Source organism: Diorhabda carinulata, chromosome Y (assembly GCF_026250575.1).
Source record: "Diorhabda carinulata isolate Delta chromosome Y, icDioCari1.1, whole genome shotgun sequence".
NCBI classification, from domain to species: Eukaryota; Metazoa; Arthropoda; class Insecta; order Coleoptera; family Chrysomelidae; genus Diorhabda; species Diorhabda carinulata.
In genome coordinates this window covers 10540663-10567148 of record NC_079473.1, presented here as the reverse complement: position 1 = coordinate 10567148, position 26486 = coordinate 10540663, and the positions used below count along the sequence as shown (strand labels likewise).

General features: G+C 32.1%; 1 protein-coding gene across 1 annotated transcript; it reads left to right on the top strand.

Moving 5' to 3' along the window:
- The first annotated feature begins 902 nt into the window (after positions 1-902).
- Positions 903-1780, top strand: LOC130902922 (uncharacterized). The gene is made up of 4 exons (XM_057815209.1): positions 903-908; positions 964-1032; positions 1129-1435; positions 1497-1780. Exons 1-4 carry the CDS (start codon positions 903-905, stop codon positions 1778-1780), a joined length of 666 nt encoding a protein of 221 aa, XP_057671192.1.
- The last annotated feature ends 24706 nt before the right edge of the window (positions 1781-26486 follow it).

Genomic DNA, 26486 nt, shown 5'->3' with positions numbered 1-26486 from the left:
TCTGTTAATGTCCAGTTACAACAAAAGAATTAGATTATTGAAGTAGCAACTAGAGAACCGCATCCACCCGGTTTTGAAGATTTTTGCAGTGATTTTATCATTTAGGTAAAATTTTTTGAAATTTGATAAAACAATCCCCAACAACACTTTTTTTTTAAATATTTACCTATATATAATGATTGATTTAATAGAAGCGTTTGGATGGATTCACATGGGGACCTTTAGTAGCTTTGGAGTACTTAACTTATGGAATTGCAAGATAAAGATCATTCAAATCACAGACCACACTAGACGGGAAAGTAGATCCAAAAAGAAGGCAGTTTACATTACAAATCGTATTTATCTGTCTTTATCACACTTACTACAAAACGTTTGTAGAGGCGCTTTTGTATTTACAGAAATCTTTCGAAAGTTACATGCACTTGGATTCTATTTGTGGGTTTGTGTGGTTTCAATAATCATCATTCACCGGAAAATGAGATTTTGTATTTTGTGCGGTAATTCTGAAGACGACGTAAAGCATTTATTTTGCTTTCCCCGTAGCGCAGACAGGTAAACAGAAAATTTATTATCTTGTTGTGTAAGTACCCATACGTTTATGCATGTTAGATGAATGTTTGGTTTTTTATTACTGAGGTTTCCTTACTGCAAAGATTAAAATCGAGCTGTACCAGATGAAACTAAAAAACAGGTTGCTATTTTACAATGTACAATAATTACATGTGTGTTACAGGTCGCAAATATGGCAGGAAGCTATGGGAATGAAATATAGACCACTATGTGGCCATGTTAGAATCTGCAATGAGCATTTCACAAAAGATAGATTTGTGCCGTGTACCTCAGTTTTACGTTTGAAAGCTGATGCAGTGCCCACAATTCTGGAAGTCCAGAAGGACCATGTTATGAAGGTTGTATTCTAATATTAATTAGGTTTGTATTTTACAATGAAAATAACAATTTTAGGGACTCGACCAGATAGCAAATAAAAAAGTAAACATTATATCCCAATATATAATAAAGCCAGAACCACAGGTACTGAATTTTACATATTATTCTAGATGATTTGCTTTTATCTTGCTTTATGCAATAAAACATAACTTAGGTGTTAATTGAAATTCAATTTCTTAGACTCTTTTGGATACCAAATCATTAAGTAATGCAAACAGTGAAGTTACTGAACATGAGAAAACAAATTCCTCGCAGTCACCATCCCAACGGGCTGTCACACCAATTTCAAGTACAGTTAGATGTAGAAGGACTCTTTTTAAGGACGTTGAAGGCTTGTGTTCAACACAGATAACACCAAGAAAGCAAAAGTTGATGGTTATTGTGAAGAGGAAGCAGGGTCGCATAAGAAAATTACAAAAAGTTTGCAAACAAAAAGGGAAAAGGATTAAAACTTTAGAAAATATAGCAATGAATAATTGTTTCAAAGGTAAACAACAAGTAATTATAATTTGTATTTACTTCTAAACTAATAATTTTTTTCCTTGCAGGCATGCCATCTACCATATCTAACTTTATGATGTCTCAGGTTCGTTGTGCCAAGCGCTCGCCACATGGAAGACGGTGGACACTGGATGACAAAATAACGTCTTTAGCGATTTATAAACGAATCCCAAAATGCTATGCTTTATTAGAACGTCTCTTAGTACTTCCATCAAGAAGAACACTTTTTTCATTACTGCAGAGCATTCCTTTCGATGTGGGAATTAATGAACGCCTTTTCCTTCATCTGGGGCACTGCCTTCAACGATTTGATGAAAAGGATCGTTTTTGAACGCTGGCCTTTGATGAGATGGCAATAAGGGAACATATAAAATATAATCCATCGGCTGACTGTATCGAAGGTCTGGAAGATTGTGGAAGCGGTAAGAGAACCAGGCAGTTGGCAAGATATGCCCTAGTCTTCTTTGCCCAAGGAATTTGCCGAGCATGGAAACAACCTCTTGCCTATTACTTTACAGCCAACGGCGTTTCTGCACAGAAATTGCAGTGTGTACTGAGAGAGGTGTTAGATGCTGCGAGTAAGGCTCACATTCCCATAGTGGCCACCATTTGTGACATGGGCACTGCTAACGTGAGAGCTATAAAAGACATGGGATCAGACATTAATAATCCTTACTTTGTGCACAATGAATTGAAAATATTTACCATATTTGATGTGCCACATCTATTGAAATGTTTTCGGAACCTATTTCGGAAATATAATATTTTGCTTCCCACTGTAACCGTTGCTACTCAACAACAATTAATGCAAGCCAGGTGGTCAGATATAAAAATTGCTTATGAGCAAGACAAGAAAAATCCACTGATCTTTCGCAGTCTACATAAGTTAAAAGATTTTTATTTATATCCAGTAGGCCAAACAGCTATGAAAGTTAAAGTTGCTGCACAAACCTTGAGCCGAACAGTGTCTGTATATTTATATAATTTAGTGCAACAAAGTAAGTGGCTCTTTCACAATTATTAATAACTAATTAATTATTTTTATTGTTTTAGACATTTTGCCACCACGATCATTAGCTACTGCAACCTTTATTCAAGAAATGGATGAGTTATTTGACAGCCTAAATGCTTCAGCTAGAGTTGCACCTGATGGCAAGCCGTTTAAATGCATCGTTTCCGAAGAATCAGGCCACACTTCGTTTTGGGAAGATGCATTCAGATACATACCTTGAGAGCCACCACTGAACTGTGGAAATTTCTAAAAACGCAAGGGGTCAAAACTTTGAAAACAAAATGTATAAATCAGGATGGACTTGAAAACCTTTTTGGAAATATTCGTGCAGGCTGTGGTTCTAATGAAAATCCTACTGTGACACAGTTTATCGGGTCTCTGAAAACACAAATTATTAATGGACTCACAAATCAGGGTTTGAAGGGAACAAATTGCGAGGAAGATGAATTAACTCTTTTAAGTAATTTACGTTCCTTGTTAGAACCTGCTGCTGGTGTTTCAGAATCCGTTGAAAGTATGAACGAATCAAGTATTGTAATTGCAGGCACCTCACTAAGTAATTACAGCAACTCTAGTGCATTTGCTGTTGACATTGCAAATGCTGTAGAAATTGGTTCTCTTTAGACATTATCGGTTGCTTATGTCAGCGGTTTTATAATTAAAAAATTATTTTCAAACTTTGTTTGCGATAGATGCAGTTACATCTTGAGCTCAGATGACACTGAGCCATGTAATCAATTTATTTCCAGTAAGGAATTCTCAAATTCTAAGAATAAATTGTTTTATCCTTCTAAACAGTTTGTTATTGCGGTTGGTATTGGTATTACAGTTTTAGAGAATAAGCTACCGATTATTTGTGAAAAGAATAACCTACAAGATGTAGCAACAAATTTGCTTAACCAAGAAATTGATTTCTCATTTATTACATGTGAGGAACATTTTTATTTTTTGAAAGATTTTTTACTTAAAAGTATATGTAGAATCGGAATCCCATGGTACTGTACAAGACTTGTCCGAAATTTAAGATCTGAAGCCAGCCGGCAAATGTCAGCACGCACAAAAAGAAAAATTTTGCATAAATAATAACAATACCATTAAATGTCTACTTCTTGGACAATTCATACACCTACAGTACCATCAAATTCTGATTCATTGGGTCCACTTTTACAAACAACTTTGTCCTCTTGCATAACGTTTTGTTTCAGTTTTCTTGGAATCCCTATGATCTAATGTTACTAGTTCTCATTCACTCTGTGTTTGTTATGAAAAGATGTGGCATAGCATTATTATTATTGTGAATCTTTGTTGTACTTATGCAAATACAATTTGACAAAGCTCAATTTTTGTTTCAATTATTTTTCTACATGTTTAAAAACATTTTAAATTAAATTTTAATTCAAAATTGAAAATCCCGCTATTCGTCGGCCAAGAGCGCCACCTAGGTACGTTTTATATCGCGATGAGAGAGAAGAACAACAACTGTTTCTCTCGTCTGCCACTTCCAGATTATTGAGTTGCGTGTCTGGTGTGGTCTGTGGGAATAACTTTAAAAGCATATAGAATTATGGACTTTGTTATAAACCGTATAGGTACCGAGTAGTATTCATGATTATGAATATATAAAAACTTACATTTGTCAACACATATTATGAGCTGTATTGGTAAATAATACGGAAATATTTGAAAAATTGTCTAAGCTGTTTGAAGGACATACAGAACAATTAAAAGGTAAGGTCACCCCAAAATTTTTCAGCTATACTTATAAGAGAAATGACAATCAATATATCTTTATTCATAAGCGATAATAATAACCACAATGAGAGGCGATGAGTACACAATTATAAATCTAGAAGATCTAAGCATGATGAAATCTGCAAAATGTGACATAAGCTTAAAAGGTATTGGAAACATACATTTTGATGGATGCTTTCTTCAGATTGTTATAATATTTTCACTGGAACACAAAAGTTAAGTCTCAGACTGGATAATAGAATACATAAAAAGGGTTGAAACTAAATTTGCTACAAAAGTTCTTTAAGTAAGATCAGACATGATGGAGAATATACGAGTAAACTAATGAAAGAATATATGAAAAAATGAGGTACTATTATTGATTATACTTCAGCAAACTTTCCATAACTTAATGGAATAGTGGATTGAGGGTAAACCATGGACACTAAGTAATCTAAGTGTATTTGGCTCAGATGCTTATGCCAAACATTTAGAAAAAAACCTCAAAATTTGACAAGAAAAATAAAAAACTTCAGGTGATAGCATACTGGAATGGATATCGGCTCTGGAATAAAATTGAAATACATGATATAAAAATAATAACTAGGATATTAGAAGATAATGAAGAAACCAGAAGTCAAAACAAGATGAAAGTAATGTGAAGTAGAGCCAAGATGAGGAAAATGATGTTGAAAACAAAGAACAAGAAACAATAAAGTGAGAAGTGTGAAATAATATTGAGGACAACAAGGAACAGGAAATAAGGAAATCAAAAAGAAAAATTACTGACTTATTGTGATTTTCCAACAAAAACAATAATAATTCCTCAAGAAGCTTGAACAATCTTGACAGCACTTTATCTCTTGATAGTCACCGTACTTCACAATGAAGCAGGAATGCTTTGTGATCACTTCCCATTTCATCACACAGAATAGCAAAAAGTCGGGATTGCTTAGGCATTTAATGATTTAATGAAAGTTACATAGTTCATAGCACAAGCACAATCAGTCGTCCATCCAATCCTTTTTGTCCGTTTTATTTCGTTATCTGTAATTAAATCTTCGAGATATTTAAAGAATTTTTCCCCTGTTGGTTTTGACGATAAAGACTTGCAAAAAAGCAGTTCTTCTTTTATGCTTTAATTGGGATCGAAACCTAACAAAGGCTAATAGATAAGCTTAGCAAGCAACTTCAGTACTTTCATCAAGTTGATGTGAAAAGTTTGTTTTAAAACTGTAACTGTGAATTTGACCGATTTTTTTGTTCCCTTTTCAGTGAATGAAACTTCCGATTCTACCCTACAGAGTGTTTTGTTCCTTTTTTAGCTATCAATAACGATAGGCGATATGATGCAATTGTAGCTTGTTTATTTTTCTCACCAGAAATTGATTTTTCATTACTGAGTGTGACTTCAAGAATAAGTTCGAATAAGAGGTGAGAATGCTTATAATTTTAACTGAACTTGAATATTACAATCATACATAATTTCGAATTGTATAGGTATGAAGAAATGGAAAATGGAACCAAATATACGTACAATATTAAGCTCAAACCTGAATGGATGCAATTATGGAGTGAACGTTTGATAGGATTGCACTGTGACAAATTGAAAAGTGTCAAAGTAGTATTAAGGAAATGAATGGCAATATTGAAAATTCCACATCAGTTAATACTTCGAATGGCTAATGAAGATGCTAATAGAAAACAAAATGGGGAAAGTGAATCGAATAATAGAGGTAAATATTTAATTACAATAAATATATGTAAAAACTTATGATATACATGTTGTTTGGTTGTTTGTACAATGAATCAATACTGAGAACATACACACATTTGCCGAAAATTTGTTGAATGAACATATTACAAAAGAAAAAGTCCTTAAAAGATACTATGAAGATAAGAAGAATATTCACATTGAGAAATCCAAGACATGTACTACTATTACCACACTCACTATTACACTGACTGGCGCCTATTCCGATGTTCTCCTATTCTCTGTTAGTATCTATGTGTTTTGTACAAAACAAAAAAATATTACAGAATATAATTTGATTTGAGATCATCAGTTGATTGAATTAGTAAACTCTCTCTACTCAATAACAACATTCTGTAGGCTAATGTAAAAGGCTTTTCTTGGGTGACGGGATGGTTAAAAATGTTTTTGATGAATTTAAATTTGAAAAATCTGTCCCCACTTTCATGAATAAATTCGACGCATTTTTTTATTAAATTAGTTTTTCGCTACCACAAAGTCTTTGCAAAATGTAGTACCCAATAGGTCCTTTGCTTCGGGTAATTCATCAGTATTCATGTTTGTTTCCTGTTTCTTTTTTATTGGAACTTCAATACCAGTGACATCATGAGAACATTCTTCTTGTTGGTTACAAGAGTCTTACTCTTAGAACCACTTAAAGTTTCAAATTAGGGTAATAATTTAATTTAAGAAAATTTAGATGAAGCGGCTCTTTCAGACATCGTTATAAAATACAGAATATGCAATAAATATTGATGAGTATGATTTACACAATCTAAATGCTTTTAAGAGGTTGGCAATATCTAATACTAATAAATGAATCACCTCTTCCCAAGTAGTATTTACAAAGCCAGATCGATAAGTCCACTTTTTGAATTTCCCGCCTGCAAACTGAAACATGTCAATACGCAGTGTTGTTTTATTACTATATCTATACACCAAAAAATTGCTAACAATAATTTATTCAAACTGCTTAAGTTATTTAAACAACTTTTTTTATAAACATTGAATATATTGATTAAATCTGAATTAACTATATGTCAAAAAAAAACTCGTGTGAAGAACAGCAAGGGCACGGGGGTAAACGTATCAATAGTTTTGGAGCTCAACAAGATTTGAAATTTTTATAAAAAAATTCATATATATATTATATGAAAAAATAATCTAAATACCTTCAATTTCAAACACATATGTAAACATTTTTCATCAAAACAATTAAAAAACACAATTAAGATTATTACTTCATCAAAAGGTTTGTGATAACCTTTTCAGAATGTAAATAAATGATTCTGTTAATGTAAAACGGTCGATTAAACTCAGATTCTGGTCCACATTTCTTAGAAGCACATTTTAAGCATTCTCCAAAGCAACCATGGCATCTTAAATTCAAGCAGTCACAAAAATCCATTTCTAATTTATTTTCATAAGATGTTGACGGCATTGCCGCGACAAACGGGATTGATGTTCTTCGTGGAAGAATATCGTTATTTTTCTGCAATTTGTACCCTAGTGTCTCTGGATGTCGATAGACTTGCGGAACCATATCGAAATGATATTTTTCATTTATTTCAATCGGTGTCTTATACTGATTCGATGTCGGTAAATTTTGCGGATGATCTTTATTTATATCAGTTTGTGGAAAATTTTGACTGGATGCTGTAGGTCTGACGGATTTAAATCGGATTAATCTTTTTCTTGAAAGCATCTTGTGAGATTTTTCAGTTTGTGGGATTCCGATTCTACATATACTTTTAAGTAAAAAATCTTTCAAAAAATAAAAATGTTCCTCACAAGTAATAAATGAGAAATCAATTTCTTGGTTAAGCAAATTTGTTGCTACATCTTGTAGGTTATTCTTTTCACAAATAATCGGTAGCTTATTCTCTAAAACTGTAATACCAATACCAACCGCAATAACAAACTGTTTAGAAGGATAAAACAATTTATTCTTAGAATTTGAGAATTCCTTACTGGAAATAAATTGATTACATGGCTCAGTGTCATCTGAACTCAAGATATAACTGCATCTATCGCAAACAAAGTTTGAAAATAATTTTTTAATTATAAAACCGCTGACATAAGCAACCGATAATGTCTGAAGAGAACCAATTTCTACAGCATTTGCAATGTCAACAGCAAATGCACTAGAGTTGCTGTAATTACTTAGTGAAGTGCCTGCAATTTCAATACTTGATTCGTTCATACTTTCAACGGATTCTGAAACACCAGCAGCAGGTTCTAACAAGGAACGTAAATTACTTAAAAGAGTTAATTCATCTTCCTCGCAATTTGTTCCCTTCAAACCCTGATTTGTGAGTCCATTAATAATTTGTGTTTTCAGAGACCCGATAAACTGTGTCACAGTAGGATTTTCATTAGAACCACAGCCTGCACGAATATTTCCAAAAAGGTTTTCAAGTCCATCCTGATTTATACATTTTGTTTTCAAAGTTTTGACCCCTTGCGTTTTTAGAAATTTCCACAGTTCAGTGGTGGCTCTCAAGGTATGTATCTGAATGCATCTTCCCAAAACGAAGTGTGGCCTGATTCTTCGGAAACGATGCATTTAAACGGCTTGCCATCAGGTGCAACTCTAGCTGAAGCATTTAGGCTGTCAAATAACTCATCCATTTCTTGAATAAAGGTTGCAGTAGCTAATGATCGTGGTGGCAAAATGTCTAAAACAATAAAAATAATTAATTAGTTATTAATAATTGTGAAAGAGCCACTTACTTTGTTGCACTAAATTATATAAATATACAGACACTGTTCGGCTCAAGGTTTGTGCAGCAACTTTAACTTTCATAGCTGTTTGGCCTACTGGATATAAATAAAAATCTTTTAACTTATGTAGACTGCGAAAGATCAGTGGATTTTTCTTGTCTTGCTCATAAGCAATTTTTATATCTGACCACCTGGCTTGCATTAATTGTTGTTGAGTAGCAACGGTTACAGTGGGAAGCAAAATATTATATTTCCGAAATAGGTTCCGAAAACATTTCAATAGATGTGGCACATCAAATATGGTAAATATTTTCAATTCATTGTGCACAAAGTAAGGATTATTAATGTCTGATCCCATGTCTTTTATAGCTCTCACGTTAGCAGTGCCCATGTCACAAATGGTGGCCACTATGGGAATGTGAGCCTTACTCGCAGCATCTAACACCTCTCTCAGTACACACTGCAATTTCTGTGCAGAAACGCCGTTGGCTGTAAAGTAATAGGCAAGAGGTTGTTTCCATGCTCGGCAAATTCCCTTATTGCCATCTCATCAAAGGCCAGCGTGTAAAAACGATCCTTTTCATCAAATCGTTGAAGGCAGTGCCCCAGATGAAGGAAAAGGCGTTCATTAATTCCCACATCGAAAGGAATGCTCTGCAGTAATGAAAAAAGTGTTCTTCTTGATGGAAGTACTAAGAGACGTTCTAATAAAGCATAGCATTTTGGGCTTCGTTTATAAATCGCTAAAGACATTATTTTGTCATCCAGTGTCCACCGTCTTCCATGTGGCGAGCGCTTGGCACAACGAATCTGAGACATCATAAAGTTAGATATGGTAGATGGCATGCCTGCAAGGAAAAAAATTATTAGTTTAGAAGTAAATACAAATTATAATTACTTGTTGTTTACATTTGAAACAATTATTCATTGCTATATTTTCTAAAGTTTTAATCCTTTTCCCTTTTTGTTTGCAAACTTTTTGTAATTTTCTTATGCGACCCTGCTTCCTCTTCACAATAACCATCAACTTTTGCTTTCTTGGTGTTATCTGTGTTGAACACAAGCCTTCAACGTCCTTAAAAAGAGTCCTTCTACATCTAACTGTACTTGAAATTGGTGTGACAGCCCGTTGTGATGGTGATGGAATTTGTTTTCTCATGTTCAGTAACTTCACTGTTTGCATTACTTAATGATTTGGTATCCAAAAGAGTCTAAGAAATTGAATTTCAATTAACACCTAAGTTATGTTTTATTGCATAAAGCAAGATAAAAGCAAATCATCTAGAATAATATGTAAAATTCAGTACCTGTGGTTCTGGCTTTATTATATATTGGGATATAATGTTTACTTTTTTATTTGCTATCTGGTCGAGTCCCTAAAATTATTATTTTCATTGTAAAATACAAAACTAATTAATATTAGAATACAACCTTCATAACATGGTCCTTCTGGACTTCCAGAATTGTGGGCACTGCATCAGCTTTCAAACGTAAAACTGAGGTACACGGCACAAATCTATCTTTTGTGAAATGCTCATTGCAGATTCTAACATGGCCACATAGTGGTCTATATTTCATTCCCATAGCTTCCTGCCATATTTGCGACCTGTAACACACATGTAATTATTGTACATTGTAAAATAGCAACCTGTTTTTTAGTTTCATCTGGTACAGCTCGATTTTAATCTTTGCAGTAAGGAAACCTCAGTAACAAAAAACCAAATATTCATCTAACATGCATAAACGTATGGGTACTTACACAATAAATAATAAATTTTCTGTTTACCTGTCTGCGCTACGGGGAAAGCAAAATAAATGCTTTACGTCGTCTTCAGAATTACCGCACACAATACAAAATCTCATTTTCCGGTGAATGATTATTGAAACCACACAAACCCACAAATAGAATCCAAGTGCATGTAGCTTTCGAAAGATTTCTGTAAATATAAAAGCGCCTCTACAAACGTTTTGTAGTAAGTGTGATAAAGACAGATAAATACGATTTGTAATGTACTGAACAATGATGAAAAAAACTGCCTTCTTTTTGGATCTACTTTCCCGTCTGGTAAGGTCTGTGATTTGAATGATCTTTATCTTGCAATTCCATAAGTTAGGTACTCCAAAGCTACTAAAGGTCCCCATGTGAATCCATCCAAACGCTTCTATTAAATCAATCATTATATATAGGTAAATATTTAAAAAAAAAAGTGTTGTTGGGGATTGTTTTATCAAATTTCAAAAAATTTTACCTAAATGATAAAATCACTGCAAAAATCTTCAAATGCTTTTGTTGTAACTGGATATTAACAGACATTACAATACAAACTTCCAGGCCCAGTTCAGATCAAGCTACCATAGTGGAATTGGTGAATATGTTAAGAGTATGTACAATTCTTTTTTATTAGAGGCCATTTTTGTAAATTAGAAATCACGCTCCTTTACCTAAAAATAAATTATTAGTAAACTACTTCCAATATTGGTGTAGGGCATATACTTCTTAATAAAAAAGATATTCAAATACTTGCAAACATCTTAAAAGCATTTAGCTTGTTTAAGTCATATTCATCAACATAAAACATTGTGGTGTGTACGTGAGCATTTTCAAATACACAAGTAAGTATAGGTATATTAAGTTCAAAACTCTGACATCAATAAGATGATGATTATGATGGCAAAATCAGATGGAAGAATACGACATGCAATATCAAATTACTTAGTTAAAGGTGTAGAAAATGTGAGAAATAATTGTACATACCTACTATAAGAAACCAAATTTAAAAAATATATACATTTTCAATCAATATTTACTTCATTACTTAAACTGTATTCACCTAATCTTCACGTATAAAACTTAAACATAAGTAAGTTTTACAACTAGATACAAATTCCGTTCCTGTCATTATAATGAATTCCGAATTTCTTTTGATTGGAACTTTGGTTTACTTTGACCTTGGACGAATAAATAAGATGAACCCAGATGACATGTTTGAATATAATTGAAGCCAACTTATAGTAAACCTTAATGTTGTCAAATTTTACAATTTATTTGTTTATTATCTGGATGCATGTTACGTTTCAAAAATATTCATTTATATATCGTAATATTATTAAAAACAAATGAGAATCTGGCTCTAGTTCTCACTCAATTTGGTTAATTGACAATATTCTCCACAATTGATCTAAACAAAGATGAAGAATATAATTTTGGCGAGAATGTTTATGAAAAAATATAAGCTAGGCAACATTGCTATGTAACTGTATTCGTTTTTGCTTTTGATTTATCTAACATAGAATGTTTGAATGAAATAATATCAAAAACTAGTTTTATTTGAATACAAATTTACTATAGACTTTTTTTTTCGAAAACAAAAAAAAATATTATCACAAGAGACTCTCTTTTGCAATTAGAAACCAAAATTTGTTTGTACAAACCTCAATTTTCAAAAAATAAGATGAGATTCCTCTTTAGAAACTTTGTTAATCCAAAAGCAAACCAAAGTTTGCCTTCGAGAATCGCCATTTCGATAAAAAACAAAATTCGTATTTAGAAACTTCCGTTTATGGAACAACAATCCAAAATTTGTCTTTAGAAACTTCACTTTTCAAAAAAAAAAAAATAGATATTTGTCTTAAGAGACTTTCTGTTTCAATTAGAAACCAATATTTGTTTGCACAAACTTCATTTTTCCAAAAATAAGATGAGATTCGTCTTTAGAAACTTTGTTTTTCAAAAAGCAAACCATTTGCCTTCGGGAATTACCATTTCGATAAAAAACAAAATTCGACTTCCTTTTGCAATTAGAAACCATATTCAGAAACTTTGTTTTTCAAAAATAAACCGACGTTTGTTTTTCAGAACTGTCGTATTCGAAAAAACAAACGAAATTTGTTTATAGGAACCGTTTTTTCCAAAAATAAATTGTCAGTTATCATAAAAAAATGTTGGTGGATGTTTTATTTAGATAGACAGACAAACCAACGAATTGATTAAATAAAGTTTGTTAAAAGAAAAATTTCTAGGAACCAGAAATAAGTGGACTTAGGGAGAGATACATAACCTATAGGAAAATAAGATCCGAGATTTTTTTATATATCAAACAATACATGTGAACGTCCATTTTCAAAATAGAATAATTTCGACTATTTAATCAACAATAATTGTATTCAACGATCTAATTTAATGAACAAAATTTCTCTGTAACACATTTTATAAACTCGACTAGGAGGTTCACCTTTTGTTTTCCATTTCCTACTTTTTTCTCTCCACCTTTTATTTATTTGGGAGGATGAATTAATAAAAAGTTTTACACGCCGTTAGAACTTCATCTACGTCCTGGAAAAAAAATATATAAAATATCCCCCAAAATAAAATACGTTGCGAAAAATATTCCGAATAAAAAAATTCTCAACGAGGCCGTTTTAGAGAAATTTTCAGTGGTGTGGTTGCTGACCTAGAGAGGGCAGTAGTTATTTGAAATATATTAGTAAGTACACAATCTATACAAAACTTTTATTTGTAAGGCATTAGCCCAAATAATATGAAAGCTGAACTGAATTCTACGCAGGGCGAGATTGTTAGTTCGTTATAAACAGTAAAATATTGTGTAGACGAGACCGTACGACATTCGAAGACCAAATGTTTCAATATTGAAGACTCGATCGTGACTGTATTGATATTTTACTATAGATTTTAGTTAGTAGATTGATTTACTTTAATTTTTAATTTAGTTAAAATCCGAAAGATAAATAAAAAGCCGACAGTTTTTTTTGCGGAGTAATGTTCCACAATTTCTACTAAACTGGTAAGACTAACGAACAATATAAATCAGCTTAACGTCGTGGCATTAATCTAAACGCCAAAAGGGATTAAATTTTGGACTTAATTGGTATAACTTTCGAACGGTTGGGAATTTTGAGTCCTTACGTCCTTATCTCACACTTAACCGGAAGAAAGATGTGAATAATTGCTTAAGAAAAACTTTTTTTATTAATGCCATAGTACAACTGTCAATTCGGCACGGTCTATTCCTTATATTTCAAGCCACATTTTCTGGAAATTCGAATTTCATTGCGTAATGAAACGCTCTGGCATATCTTGACAATCAAAACGATTACCACTTGATCATAATCGATTATTATTTAATCGTAACTAATCGATTTTTAGACAATTACGTTTCTCAATTCGTAAAACTGAATGAATGATTATGTTTCAATATTTGTGGTATAAAATTTAATACTCAAACTTTCTATTGGATACTGTTTGTTTTATTGGGGTTAAAGGAAAATTACATTGGTTTGAAAATAATAACTGATATGATTTTCAGTACAAACAATTTGTTGTAATTTTAGTCTTACACATAAAAGAGCAAGATTGATAAGATCAATTGACAGACGTCAACTTACATTAGCAACATTTGACAGTTAACTAAAAATTGGTTGCGTTTCATATATTCTAACAGGGGTTCGTGATGTTTTTTTATGACTTTTTGAAATTTAAAATATCCGTTTTCGACTAGCAGACATCACAACATATCCTGCAATTTCGGTTTTTAATTCATTACATACTATTTATACGAAATGTAGAAGTTTATTTTGTGATGCAGCGTACTGCTTGGGATTTATTTATAAAAAGCAGTGGCTATATAACCAAACAGACTGAATACATTGTTCACACCGATATAGTTGACGCGCGTTTCGATAACCAAGTAATAAGCTGTTTATTCTAAGAGCATTTAGGCCCTCGAAACCTTTCGCATAGATATCTGATTTTTCGAAAGCTTTGTCTGACTTTTGTATATGTTTATTTAATTTCTAATTTTTTAGACCTTTTAATATGTTTTTACTTCTAAATTTTCTTGATTTTTGGAGTCTTTCGTTTTAAAAAAAGTCAAATTTTTATTGTATTTCAAAAATTACGGAAAAAACCGGAATAGGCCTAGAATCAAGAAGAAGAAGAAAATTCAATGAAATAATGTCGAAAAATAGACAAAAATGATACTAAATATGTAGTTAGTAGTAAAAATTTAATAAAAGAACGTCTAAAAACGTACAAAAATATACAAAAACAAAAATAAAAGTAACGTGTGAGTCTTTCATTAAACAAAGTGAAAGAAAAATATTTAACAGTGTAAAATTTATTTTAAAAAATGGTAGTTTCGTTGTTGTTGAGTTCCAACCTAACATTCATCACCCTGTATATGTTAAAAACGATAAAAGAATCAAAAACAATTGCTCATAATGGAGAGAACAAATTTTTAGAAAAATATAGAAAACCAAACACGTTTATCGGTTAAATAGTCACGCCCCGATTCACATCAATTTGCTTTGTATGTTTTTTTTTGTCATTAAATATTTTTTTAGTGTTGATTTTTGTAGATTTGATTGATTCGTGTTTATGTATCCATCTTTTTATAGCGAGAGGAATGCATTTTTTGCAAATTGGTCATCGTAATTTTGAATAATTAAAAATGTAATAACAAAACTCGTTTACATTTTATCAAATTTAGTTTCAAACATTTTTATGTATTCTATTATCCAGTCTGACACTTAACTTTTGTGTTCCAGTGAAAATATTATAACATTCTGAAGAAAGCATTCTTCAAAATATGTGTTTCCAATACCTTTTACGCTTATGTCAGGTTTTGCAGATTTCATCATGCTTTGATCTTCTAGTTTTTTAAATATGTATACTCATCGCCTCTCATTGTGGTTATTATCATGAATACAGATATATTGATTGTCATTTCTCTTATAGGTATAGCTGAAAAATTTTTGAGTGACCTTACCTTTTAATTGTTCTGTATCTCCTTCATACAGCTTAGACAATTTTTCAAATATTTCCGTATCATTTACCAGTACAGCTTATATGTGTTGCCAAATGTATGTTTATATCATAATCATAAATAATACTCGGTATGCGGTTTATAAGCAAGTCCATAATTCTATATGCTTTTAAAGTTATTCCACTTATTTTACAGTTTCCAGAAAAGAGTTTTTTGTTCTAATGAATTTTCGTTTTTAGTTTCGTAATTCGAATTATTTATTTATACAGTGAAAAGTCTCGGACCCATAACTTGTTGTTTTTAGTATTATTAGAATAAAAATATCCTCTTTATTGTTATAACTTAATATAATGACAGATACGCAATAACCTAAACTGTCTAATCCACTTCACAACGTAATAGTATGTTGTCGTTTTCCCTTTCAATACAAAAAATATTGTAGTCAACGTTGTATAATATTATTTTGGTTATAATACATTGTCTAACATATACTGTAATACCATTGTATAAAGAATATGAGTAATACTATTATTACTCATATAAGTAAGACTCCTATATGGACAGTTGGTATTACATATATGTCTACATATTTTCATTTTATTTGTTTCAGATAGTTAAATCATCGTATCTATAGCAACAATTGTCAGAAATATTTTTTAAGTGAATGAAAGTAAGACGGTTAATAAGTGTTATATGTATATTAAAATTATAGAAGTTTTAAAATGCCGTCGTCTTTGAGTAAAGAAAACAATTTGTATTACAAAAATTTGGTAGTGACAAAATTCAATAACTGGTTGAAGTTGGTTAAGGAGAAGAAAAAACAAACTTATCAAGACCAAAACTCAACGGTATCGTTCCAAGCTCCAAAGGAGGAAAAATATGCTAACGGTGAGAAGATCATAGTGACTCCTGCAGATAAGTTCGATTCGTCACCACCAATGAACTGTAGCGACGCCAATTCCAAGGAAGTTCTAAACAGAAGAGATGTGAAACAGGAGGAACATATGAACTTTTCGAACGAATGCTTCTACGAGAAAATGAGATCACTTCAAGAATTCAGAAACGTCGGTCTCTATGTGTATTGCGACTCTTGCGACAAGTATAGATACCTGCCCGACGTGAGAGATCCCATGGATCTATCTGACAAATGGTATTGTTGGATGAATCCAGATGGGAGGTATAATAGATGCTAAATTAAAGAAGAATCGATCGACGATAAAGAAAAGGAGCTGATGATATTTAATAAATATAACGCGGGTAGCATCGTCTGGGCGAAAATCGAAGGTTATCCATGGTGGCCGGCTATGGTGGAAGATGATCCTGATATCGAGAATTATTTTTGCTTGAAAGATTCCTTAGAACCGGTAAGTCTAATATTTCTCTTGGTCACTTTCATTAGGTTAGTGTTGTACCATACCATTTTTTTAGTTCATGTCACGTACAAGATGATTTTGTTTTAATATCGAAATTATTAAGTTACCTTACATACAGGATGATTTTACTTATTCCAATATTTCATTTGGAGTGAAAATCGAAATAAATTTCAAGTTACCTTAAAAAGAGTGCGATTTTTTTATCAATTGAATGTGGAGAGTGGGAAATTTGTAAACTCATATACAGGTTTGATTATTTTTTATATTAAGTTTGTAAATTTTGATGGCCATATACAGGGTGATTAATCGACTTTTTTTCGTAATATATTTCGATCTATGGAATTAGTCACTCTGTGTGACTAATATGGCATTGTCCATCATCGACGGACATTTTGATATAGAAATACGAACCCTTACGGGGCCTAGTTGTTGAGACTGGAGCAAATTTTGTTTTAAATTGCCTGAATATTTCTAGTTGAAAAACAAATAGATGATTTGATTGGTTAAATGGTAAGTGCCTTGAAAGTTCTTATTTCAAACCAGGTGATAAGTCAAAATTCATTTATTAATAATTTATAATAATAAACATCTCAATGCATAACTTATTTTTATTAGCCTATTTTAGAATTTTTAAAAGAAATCCTTAAGAAGTAAGTCCCGTAAGTACATTGCTGATTATTTGAAATATGGTTTTTGTGGTTACTGGCACAGATGACGACCTGCTACTTTAGTGTGTTTTATGTTTCGAAGTATTTGCTGATGAGAGTATGAAACCTTAAAAACTGCAAAGATAATCACAAAAAAAACATATGTATTTTTTTTAGTATGAAGGAAAAGATTTCTTAAAGTCAAACTCAATAATGAAAACATCAATTTCTGGTGAGAAAAATAGACAAACTACAATTGCATCATATCGCCTATCCTTATTGATAGCTAAAAAAGGAACAAAACCCTGTAGGGTAGAATCTGACGTTTCATTCGCTGAAAAGGAAACAAAAAAATCGGTCAAATTCACAGTTACAGTTTTAAAAGAAACTTTTCACATCAACTTGATGAAAGTACTGAAGTTGCTGGCCAGGCTAATCTATTAGCCTTTGTTAGGTTCGATCCCAATGAAAGCATAAAAGAACTGCTTTGTTGCAAGTCTTTATCGTCTAAACCAACAGGAGAAAAGACTTTTAAATATATCGAAGATTTAATTACAGATAACGAAATAAAACGGACAAAAAGGATTGGACCAGTACCGGATTAAGCCAGGGGCTTGGGGGGGCTATAGCCTCGGGCCCCAGGTCCAAGTGGGCCCATCATTCTGTATTTTTTGATGTGTTGATACCACAAATCACGTATTGATTTTATTTTGTGAATTTTTCCGGGTTTCCGAATTCCTTAAGGGGACCCCGTCATTACTTCAGCCCCGGGCCTTATAAATCTTAATCCGGCCCTGAATTGGACGGAGGACTGATGGTGCTCGTGCTATGAACTGAAGGTTGTAACTTTCATTAAGTCGCGACCGAAGCAATCCCGACTTTTTAACTTTCTGTGCGATAAAATGAATGAAAGTGCTGCCAAAATTTTTTGAGCTTGTTAATGAATTATTATTGTTTTTGTTGTAAAATGATGCGATGGGGCATAATTTTATCTTTTTGATTCCCTTATTTCTTGTTCTTTCTTTCTTCATTTTACACTTTTGACTTTTCTGTTTCACGTTTTTTGTTTTCAGCATAATGTTCCTCATCATGGCTCTTTTTCATATTTCATTCATCTTGTTTTTGACATAAATTGACTATTACTTATAATAAATAAGCATATCCTCATTAAAAACCTATATGTTGGCCCAGGGTTGCCATCCGTCCGGGTTTCCCCGGATTTGTCCTAGTTTAGAGGGCATCCGGGGACCGTCCGGGGAAGGTTTCATTTGTAGACCGGGTTTTTAAATAAGAAAATTTAAAAAAAATTGTGTCGCCCGCGAGTTACGCACTATCTATGCTCGCACACCACGATCAACCGACGAACCATGTGTATTCACCGTTCCCCCACCCCTCCCGTCGTGGTAGCCGCGGTCCGCCGTTCGTTCGTTCGAATTCACGACGCGCGTCCCGCACTCCGCAACGACGGTTTGACGAATGCAGATATCGCGTCGTTCCAGTTAAGCGGGTGAACTTACGTAGGTACATGTGGTAAGCAAAGAATATTTTTCTTAAATATCGTAGTTTAATTTTTACAGGTAGTGCGACACTGCTCTTCTGAATGCTATCCACATTTCGATTATGCATATGAAAATAAGTCTATCTATTTTTGTAACCTTTTTACACGAACAGATTAGGCTGAAATTGCATAAATTATGTATGATTATATCCCCAGTAAGTAGGTACTTAGCTACTTTTTATCCAAAAATATAATAATATTAAGTCAAGATGCTCATTTTGCTTTTTGAAATTTTAATTTTTATTTGCTTAGAATTTTGTATTCTATAGTTCTAATTTTATCCCTTTGTTTATTTATTGAAATTCTCTATTGACTATATTTTTAGGTACTTATTTTATTCTTTTCAGATTAGATATCAAAATGCCTAAACGTAAATGCCTATTTAACAGTGATTTGGAAAGTAAGTTCCCGATATTTAAAAAAGGAAGATATGACTTGGAAGCGTTTTGTGTCGTTTGTTCTACGAGTATTTCAATCGCAAACAAAGGCGTTACAGCCCTAAATGAGCATTTAAGTACGCTGAAACACAAAACAAATTTAAAAATTTAAAAATATTGCAACATATTTTGTGAGATCGACATCGGAAGACCTCCTTATTTCAGCAGCGGAAGGCGCTCTCGTCTATCAGTAAGTAATCATATGTCATCATATGTCTTTTAATTCATTGGACTGCACTTGTGCTCTCAACCGCGAATTATTTTCGACGTCAGATACTGCAAAAAAAGTTACGTGCAATCGAACAAAAGCAACTGCGATCGCCACCGGAGGGCTGAGCCCTTTGTCGGTTGAACAATTTAAGACTGATTTACAAGATGTACCATTCATAAGTGTGGCTACTGATGCTAGTAATCACGGAAGCACAAAATTATTCCCGCTGGTTATTCAATATTTTGATGTAAAAAAAATGGAATCACTACTAAGGTGCTTGAAATTGAAAACACTAAAAACGAGACATCTGACACTATTACCGAACTGATAATAACACAGCTTCGCCGGCATGATCTCTTGTCTAAATGTATTGCTTTTGGTGGAGATAATTGCAATACAAACTTCGGTGGGATAGATAGATTTGGAACAAATAATGTTTTCCACAAGCTGAAGGAAAATCTAAACCCAAACTTGGTTGGTGTGGGTTGCTCTGGACATGTCATTAACAACGCAGTGTACCACCGATGTGATTTACTGGCAGTAGACATTGAATCCATCGTCTTAAAAATTTATAATTTTTTTTCCATTTACACAGTACGAACCGAAGCTCTTAAAGAATTATGCGAAACCGCTGAGGTCGAATATAAACAGCTTCTGTATCATTCCAAAACGCGTTTCCTGTTTCCAGCTATCGAGCGAATTCTGAAGCTCTACCGTCCTTTACTTAATTATTTTGAAAGCATAGAAAGGCCACCTGTTTTAATTAAACAGTTTTTCGAAAATCCTCTATCGGAAGCATACCTGTTCCTTATACACTCAATTATGCACACCATTCACACAAAAATACAGACATTAGAGAAAAAGGCGATAATTCAATTCTTGAAACAAAAAGCATACTTTCTTCCATAACAAAAAGTTTAGAAGACCGAATTAAGGAAAATTTTGTGCCGCTGAACGTTCAGAGTATTATAAATATTATAAAGAAGATAAAACAGGAAACAAGAGTTTAAAAAATGCACACATGACTTCTACAATGAAATTAAAAGATATATTGAAGAATGGATGAAACTTTTAAAACAATTTGAGAAATTTGATTGGATGTTTTTGCCGAAAATTAATAACAACACAGAGTGGACTCTTATTGAAGACACTGTCCTCTATTTAAAAGATAAAAATATAGACATTGACGACGCAAAATTAATTGATGAATGGGTGGATTTAAAGGATTTTTGCAAAAACTTAACTGAACAAGATAAGCTTTTAAAATTCAATCAACTTTGGGTACAATTTTTTAAAACGCCAAATGCGAATTTATATTCGGAATTGCTGAAAATTGCGCAATATTTTTTTTGCATTCCGGCGCATAATGCCAACGTGGAGAGGGTATTCTCATTAATTACACAACAATGGACTAATGAAAGAAATTTACTAAGCGTAGAAACAAGTTTCTTCAATAATTAAAATTAAATTCAATTTCCAAGAATACAGTTTCTCTGATTTTTATAAATTACTTTTAAAAAGGGAAGATATTCTAAAAGCTATCGGAAAAAATGATAAATACAAAAAAACTGATAAGTAAAAAGGCAAGAGGCTGAGGAAAACGCTTTAATAGCTAGATAGACAAATCGTGTTGTGAGTGCAATAATTGCTTTTTATTTTTGTAGTTAAAGTTATGATTGTTTTCATTGAGTAGGTTGTTGATCAAAACTTTAAGTTGATGAAAATAAGTATAGGATTGATTATTTTGATTTAAAATTTTATTAATGTAACTTACATTGATGTAGGTCTAAACTTTAAAAATGTTCTGTTTTGTTGTTTAATATTTAATAAGACCGCATTTGGTTTATATTCTGCTAGAATAAGTATGTTTTGTTATATAAATGACTGCTGATAAAAAGTAAAACAGATAATAATTATAGAACTATAGCTAAAAGAGTTACCTCAAAAATTGTAAGACTGAATACTAGAATGGTCTAAGTAGGTACTTTTAAGATTTTAATTCATTAAATATATGTTTTTGTTTAATATTTTAATAAGGTTTTGTTTTCTTATTTCAAGAATTAAAAAAGCTAATTTATATTAACAATTTGTCAATTTGTAATATGATTCTGTTTTGTTAAAATAATGAATGAGTAAAAAAGGTGATTTATAACATTTTTAACTGTTTTTTTTTACATTGAATATGTTTAAAAGATCTTGTTGACATGTCCGGCTTTCGGACTCTAAAATCCGGGGTTTTCACGCGTTTTGTCCTGTTTTCCAAAATTTAGAGATATCAACCCTAAATATACCTATACGTACATGTGTATTTGAAAATGCTCACCTGCACATCACAATATTTTATGTTGATGAATATGATTTAAACAAGCTAAATGCTTCTAAGATGTTGGCAAGTATTTGATTATCTTTTTTAATAACAAGTATAGGCACTACACCAATACTGGAAGTAATTTACAAATAATTTATTTTTATTAAGTGAAGACTCACATAGTGAAGTAAAAAAGTAAATTGGTGAAGTGAAAGTAATATTTGGTGAAAAATAGTAATATTTTAGCTTAATAAGTCAGTTATAGTAAATATTTTAAGGTTAATAAAGTCGTTATTAATTAATTAATTAATTAATTTCTATGGCCTTTTCTGTTCTGAATGGTAACCAACAAACTAATGTACCCATAAGAGAAAATACTAAACATCCCAAATCCGTAAGTCACGAAATGATGTTTCGAATTCCGAATCGAATACCACGGAAAATATTCAAATTAACATAGCGGATACTTTCTTTTTCCTTCATTTTTATATTTATACACGAGATGTCGTAATTCGAAAGGGAAAAAATTCAAAAAACTGAACTATCTATCTAACCTCGTATAATTTTCACGATTAACAATAGAATAAGTAAGTATTTACAAATAAAGAAATTAACAAAGCCAGTAAAGGAAATATAGGACGCAAATTAAGATTAAAATAAAAATTATGATGAAGTAATTGATACTATACTTAACAAAATGGAGAAATGATCTTGAAAAAATATTAATGATAGATGAGGTTTCTAAATTAGTAATTGACAATCCAGAAATACAGTGCGACAGTTTCTTGTATCTAAATCCAAAGACAAATGTCTTAAAGGACTTGTCGTAACGAACTTTGGGTTAAAATTATAAAATGCGATGTACATCCTTTATATTAGCACCTAATTAAAGTCTTTAGTGTTAATTTCTTCAAGTATTACCAGAATTTTAATACTCAATCGAAATATTTTAATACAATTGATATCATATGTAGATTTTTTTCGTATACGAAGTTTTATTATAAATAATTTTATCATTATTGTTTGTAATTTTATTAATTGATTTTCAAAACTATAAAATGACAATGACGTTTTACAGTTTACCATTTGAGGGATCCTTCGTTTTCTTGTCTCCTTTTGAATATACGAATAGGTCCTGTTTAGTGCATTTCTCATTCACGTGTTGTGTATTTTCCGGTTGACGGAGAACCACTCTGCCATTTGCATTGTTGATATCACAGTCGAACGAATTTGTATGAATAGAGGGACGTATTGCTTTCTCCGTTTACAGCAGCGTGCAACATGAAGATGCCTTCCTTCGTCTTAATTATTAACTTGTTGTTGTAGTCGTTATAAGGTAAATATACTGATTGTACTTTGTTGTGGTGAAACTTCTAGCTCGGTTATATGTTTAGAAAAAATCATTTTGTATAAAGTACGATAACTGATAAATATTCGTCTATTACCTTAAATTGTTTTCGAGAAATTTCTCGCGACAGCGAATTTCAGCGACAAAAAAATTGCAGAAATGGATGATCTGGATCAACGAGTAGTGAACGGTATCAATTAGGATAATGTTTAAGTCTGTTCCTTTTTAATATGGACAAAAATGGTCGATCTGGAACACCAGATAGTTAATTGTATCAATTAGGATAGTATTTAAATCTTCTTGTGTTCTTAGTGTCTGTTTATGGAAAACAAACTTGTTTGTCTCACCAAATCCTATATGTACCCAAAAAAGACTGTTCCTCTTTAGTATGGAACTAAAAAAATCTAGTCTTTCTGAATGCCTTAGACCACTTCAAACTACTATCATCGAATAAAACAAATCTGGTTTCATCTAAAAAGAGATAATTAGTTTAGATCTAAAATCTGGTGTCCGTGTTCTATAGCCAAGCTTCTGAGAAGTATCCTGGGTATATTTGATGGTGTCTTACATCGGTTCCAGCAGGTTTTAGCGATTTGGATCATTATTTTTGTAATACTATCCATTAATGGATGTTTGCGTTGATATTTTTCTATTATTTCGTCTGTATTAAAAACTTTATATCGTGTAGGTATGTCCGTTGTTTGATATTTCGCAACCAAGACATTTCCTTTTTAAAAATAGATATTCCGAACACTTATTTTCATATATTCACCTAGACAATATTTAAGTCGTCTTGTGTTCTTAGTTTCTGTTTATGGAGAACAATCTTGTTTGTCCTACTAAATGCTATATGTACCCAAAAAAGACTGTTCCTCTTTAGTATGGAGAGACGTTTTTGGAAAAATCATCGAATAAAACAAATCTGTTCTCGTTCAAAAAAGGATAATTCGTTTAGAGCTATAATCCAGTTTGTATAAAATACAGGCAAGCTCCTGGGAAGTATCCTGGGAGTTAATGGTATCAATTAGGATAATGTTTAAGTCTTCTTGCTTTCTTAGTATGGCGAGAAGACTTTTCCTCAATGGATAATCATTATCAATATTATTGAAGGTCTTTCAAAAGCCAAACATTAATGAAATCTATTCTATAATAGCTAATGTTTGTATTTACGAAAAAAGACGTTTGGTGGTCCGAGTAGTTTTAAAATTTGAGTTGTTTTCATGTGATAAACAAAGAAAACTAATAGCGACATTTGCTGCATATACATCTAATAAATTATGTCTGCTTTTACATCAGTCTGCTCTTTGGAATAATATCGAATAAAGCAGTCGTTATTAATTAAAAATGGTGTCATGCCGAATTTGAGATGAGAGAAATTTTGAATTTCTTTCATCAAAAAATAAGTAAAGAAAATGTTAGGTTAGGGCATGTATGAGGTTTCCAAGCTATAAACCAATCTCGTCAAATCCTAACAACGTCCACAAACTCCTTGTCTATAAAAGGAACAATACTTATCTATCTTTTTATTGGGGTGGATTACTCCCCTTGTGGCTTTTGCTACAGTTTTTTTTGGTCCTGTCTTCTCCCTCAATTCGATTTCTCTAGGTATTTCCTATTTTAGTCTTTTGTATACCTCACATTTCCTCCTCCCAGTTCTTCTTCTATTTCTTTATTTTTCTGCAATCTTCTTCTTCTTTTTTATTTATGACAGTTGTTTCAATGGCGTACGCAATCTTAATAATTGTCAACAGCTTTCTGTTGCGACTAATGCGTCTTAGCACTTCGTCGTTGGTGATCTAGTCAGTCCAAGGTGTCTTCAAGATGCGTCTATAGAGCCGCGTCTCAAATTTTTTGATCGTTTGAGCAATCCAGATCCAAATTTCCACTTTCTACAGCAGTACTGACCACAAATAACATTCCATGAATCCTATTCAGACGTGGAGATTTAGATTTATGTTTGGAAACATTGACAAATACTTTTCGAACCATTTGATCTTGATTTCTCCATCTAAAATTTCAAATGCGTATTTCTGTGTCCTTATACAATATACAGTACGATATGATGCAATCAGAGAAACTGAAACTGCAGTTCTTGGAAGAAATGATTAAGCAAGAAGTCTTTAGGAAAGTAGGAGTTATAAACTAGCGGGAAAAAACGAAAAACCCGAAGTTGTTGAAGGAAATGATCGAGGATTTTAATGTAATTATAATATTGAAGTTAGATTCGACGTTCATGTGTGGATTTCGATTCAAATTTGTATTTTTTTTTTGTCTTTCAATTACCTGGAATCGCGTATGTTAATATAATGGACATGATAATACCCCTTTTTTACATTTGCATTGTGCAAATACGGCAAATTTATGCATTAAATTTGCTCTCTTCTATTCAGAAGTACCCTTGAAATAAAAAAAAAAATTCAAAGGCCACCGCAATGTTTTAGAATTGCTCACACACATTCACAAATACAATGGATCCGGCCGTACATTTTTATTTCACATCTAGACGGCTAATTTTACAGGGAACAGGTGTTTGAAATTTGTTTTCCAATAATTAATAACGTGAGGTAAAAATTGATTTGTTGGGGTTCGAAAATTTTTAAAATATACTTCAAAAGTCACTCATTTAAACATGTATCTATACAAAGAGTTTATAAGAATTATCTTAAATTTTTTTTGATGTAATTATTCAGACCAGAATCCTAAGAAAAAAATCGTAGATGAACTTGGAATTTTTAGTTGGAACTCAACTAGTTTTGTTGGTTTTTTTTGGAAACTATTTGGTGTGAAAACTTCCTAATTGACGTGGTTAAGAGACGTTTGGGGTAAAACATAGGTAAATAGTTAGACCTAAAATTAAGTTTAAGGAACGAAGTATGTTTTCAGGGCAATTACAAACTTGTTTCCAACTTCATATCATAGTCTAAAATTTTCGTTATTTAGTTATATCTTTTCATTTTTTTACCGTTCTGTAAAGGAAAAAAAATTATATTCTGTACAAGTACATCTCAATTTCGCTGCTGAACAAATAAACTCGAATATAGTAAATGTAAATATACAAATAGAAAAAAAGAAGTGCTGAGATCCTGGCGGAGGAATCTAAAGTATAAAAGCTACCACTTGCCGAATAAGACCCTGAATAAATTCTACTTCGTT

Coding starts and splice junctions, on each gene's coding strand:
- LOC130902922 (XM_057815209.1), top strand. Junction 1,033..1,128: donor TAATAAAGCCAGAACCACAG/GTACTGAATTTT, acceptor TCAATTTCTTAG/ACTCTTTTGGATACCAAATC. Junction 1,436..1,496: donor AATGAATAATTGTTTCAAAG/GTAAACAACAAG, acceptor TTTTCCTTGCAG/GCATGCCATCTACCATATCT.